Raw genomic sequence first — 2,500 nt, forward strand, 5'->3', positions numbered from 1 at the left:
CTCCGTGGTCGGGACCCCGTGGTCGGGACACTGCACATGTTAAAAGTTTATTGCAACTAAATGTTCACTTTATGAAAATACATTATATTTGGACAAACTGGCCCCATCTGGATTCTTTATGTGGAAACATGAATGTGGCTGTTTGAAAGGTCTTAGTCGGGTTTGGAGGGTCTTAGGACAGACCTGACTCTCCCCGACGCAGACCTGACTCTCCCCAGTTCACGCACAAAGTACTTAATAATAATTGTGAGTATTAAAATTCAGTTTTCTGTGACTAAACACATTTAGTTTCATTCCTGTTGTGCAGCATCTACACTGTGTTCTCCAGGCTTGTATAGATACGTGTGTGTGTGTGTGTGTGTGTGTGTGTGTGTGTGTGTATGTATGTATGTATATGTATATATATATAGAGTACACATACACACGTGTATATATAGAGTACACATACACACGTGTATATATAGAGTACACATACACACGTGTATATATAGAGTACACATACACACGTGTATATATAGAGTACACATACACACGTGTATATATAGAGTACACATACACACGTGTATATATAGAGTACACATACACACGTGTATATATAGAGTACACATACACACGTGTATATATAGAGTACACATACACACGTGTATATATAGAGTACACATACACACGTGTATATATAGAACATATACACACGTGTATATAGAGTACATATACACACAGTATATAGAGTACATATACACACAGTATATAGAGTACATATACACACAGTATATAGAGTACATATACACACAGTATATAGAGTACATATACACACAGTATATAGAGTACATATACACACGTGTATATAGAGTACATATACACACGTGTATATAGAGTACATATACACACAGTATATAGAGTACATATACACACGTGTATATAGAGTACATATACACACAGTATATAGAGTACATATGCACACAGTATATAGAGTACATATGCACACAGTATATAGAGTACATATGCACACAGTATATAGAGTACATATACACACGTGTATATAGAGTACATATACACACAGTATATAGAGTACATATACACACAGTATATAGAGTACATATACACACAGTATATAGAGTACATATACACACGTGTATAGAGTACATATACACACGTGTATATAGAGTACATATACACACGTGTATATAGAGTACATATACACACAGTATATAGAGTACATATACACACGTGTATATAGAGTACATATACACACAGTATATAGAGTACATATGCACACAGTATATAGAGTACATATGCACACAGTATATAGAGTACATATACACACAGTATATAGAGTACATATACACACAGTATATAGAGTACATATGCACACAGTATATAGAGTACATACACACAGTATATAGAGTACATACACACAGTATATAGAGTACATATATAGAGTACATACACACAGTATATAGAGTACATATACACACAGTATATAGAGTACATATACACACAGTATATAGAGTACATATGCACACAGTATATAGAGTACATATGCACACAGTATATAGAGTACATATGCACACAGTATATAGAGTACATATGCACACAGTATATAGAGTACATATACACACAGTATATAGAGTACATATACACACAGTATATAGAGTACATATGCACACAGTATATAGAGTACATATACACACATACACCAGTAGAGTCTGTGGGGCTGAACCTTCGATTGTATAAAGAACATCACAGTTTGTTTATTTTTTACTTTTTATTTTATTGTTTCACAGTTTGTAATAGACTCAGAAACTGTTTAAAAATGTTTTAATTTTATTTTATACTTTTTATTTTATTGTCTTATAGTGTCACAGACCACGTGACAGTCACCTGAATGTCACGTGTCTTCGCGGTCACGTGATTCTCGTGTCAGCTGATTCTTGGACCGTGGCATCCGGACTGAACCAGGACTGAATCAGGACTAAACCGGGTCTAAACCAGGACTAAACCGGGTCTAAACCAGGACTAAACCGGGTCTAAACCAGGACCGAACCGGGACTGAACGATGCCGCTGCCGGAGCTTTACTTTAACGCGGATAACGGGTACCTGGAGGGGCTCGTGCGCGGATTTAAGGCCGGGATCCTGAGTCAAGCGGATTATCTGAACCTGGTCCAGTGCGAGACTCTGGAGGGTGAGACAAGAGACACAATGAGACGAGACACAATGAGACAACACACAATGAGACAACACACAGGACACACAAGACACACAGGACACAATGAGACACAATGAGACAACACACAGGACACTATGAGACAGGAGACACATTAAACCGTTTAATATAAGATATAAAATCGTGTACGCGTCATGAGCGGACCTCGGCTCGTCTTTTCTGTGTTCGGGACACACGGTTCTGTTCGGTTCGGTTCGGTTCTGTTCGGTTTTGTTCGGAGCCGTGAAGCCTAAAGCTAACGCGGCTAATGCTAACAGCTGTAATAAACCGTAACT

General features: G+C 37.7%; 2 protein-coding genes across 4 annotated transcripts in view; both read left to right on the forward strand.

The window, feature by feature from the left end:
- prc1b (protein regulator of cytokinesis 1b) overlaps positions 1 to 283 on the forward strand; it is a 13,924-nt gene extending 13,641 nt beyond the window's left edge. For 2 of the 3 annotated variants that reach the window (XM_055154261.1, XM_055154262.1), the window contains one exon: positions 1 to 101. This exon is cut by the window's left edge and continues 409 nt beyond it. The gene's annotated coding sequence lies outside the window, so the exon portion shown is untranslated. The other variant, XM_055154260.1, reaches the window with a different exon arrangement.
- Positions 284 to 1,904: 1,621 nt separating this feature from the next.
- atp6v0d1 (ATPase H+ transporting V0 subunit d1) overlaps positions 1,905 to 2,500 on the forward strand; it is a 6,898-nt gene continuing 6,302 nt past the window's right edge. Inside the window, exon 1 of the mRNA XM_055154263.1 lies at positions 1,905 to 2,183. Coding sequence (XP_055010238.1) covers positions 2,057 to 2,183 — 127 coding nt within the window. The 5' untranslated portion in view covers positions 1,905 to 2,056. The remainder of the gene's footprint in view (positions 2,184 to 2,500) is intronic.

The sequence above is a fragment of the Boleophthalmus pectinirostris genome, unplaced genomic scaffold, assembly GCF_026225935.1.
Source record: "Boleophthalmus pectinirostris isolate CB_2022bp ecotype Guang Dong unplaced genomic scaffold, ASM2622593v1 HiC_scaffold_19, whole genome shotgun sequence".
In the NCBI taxonomy this organism is placed as follows: Eukaryota; Metazoa; Chordata; class Actinopteri; order Gobiiformes; family Gobiidae; genus Boleophthalmus; species Boleophthalmus pectinirostris.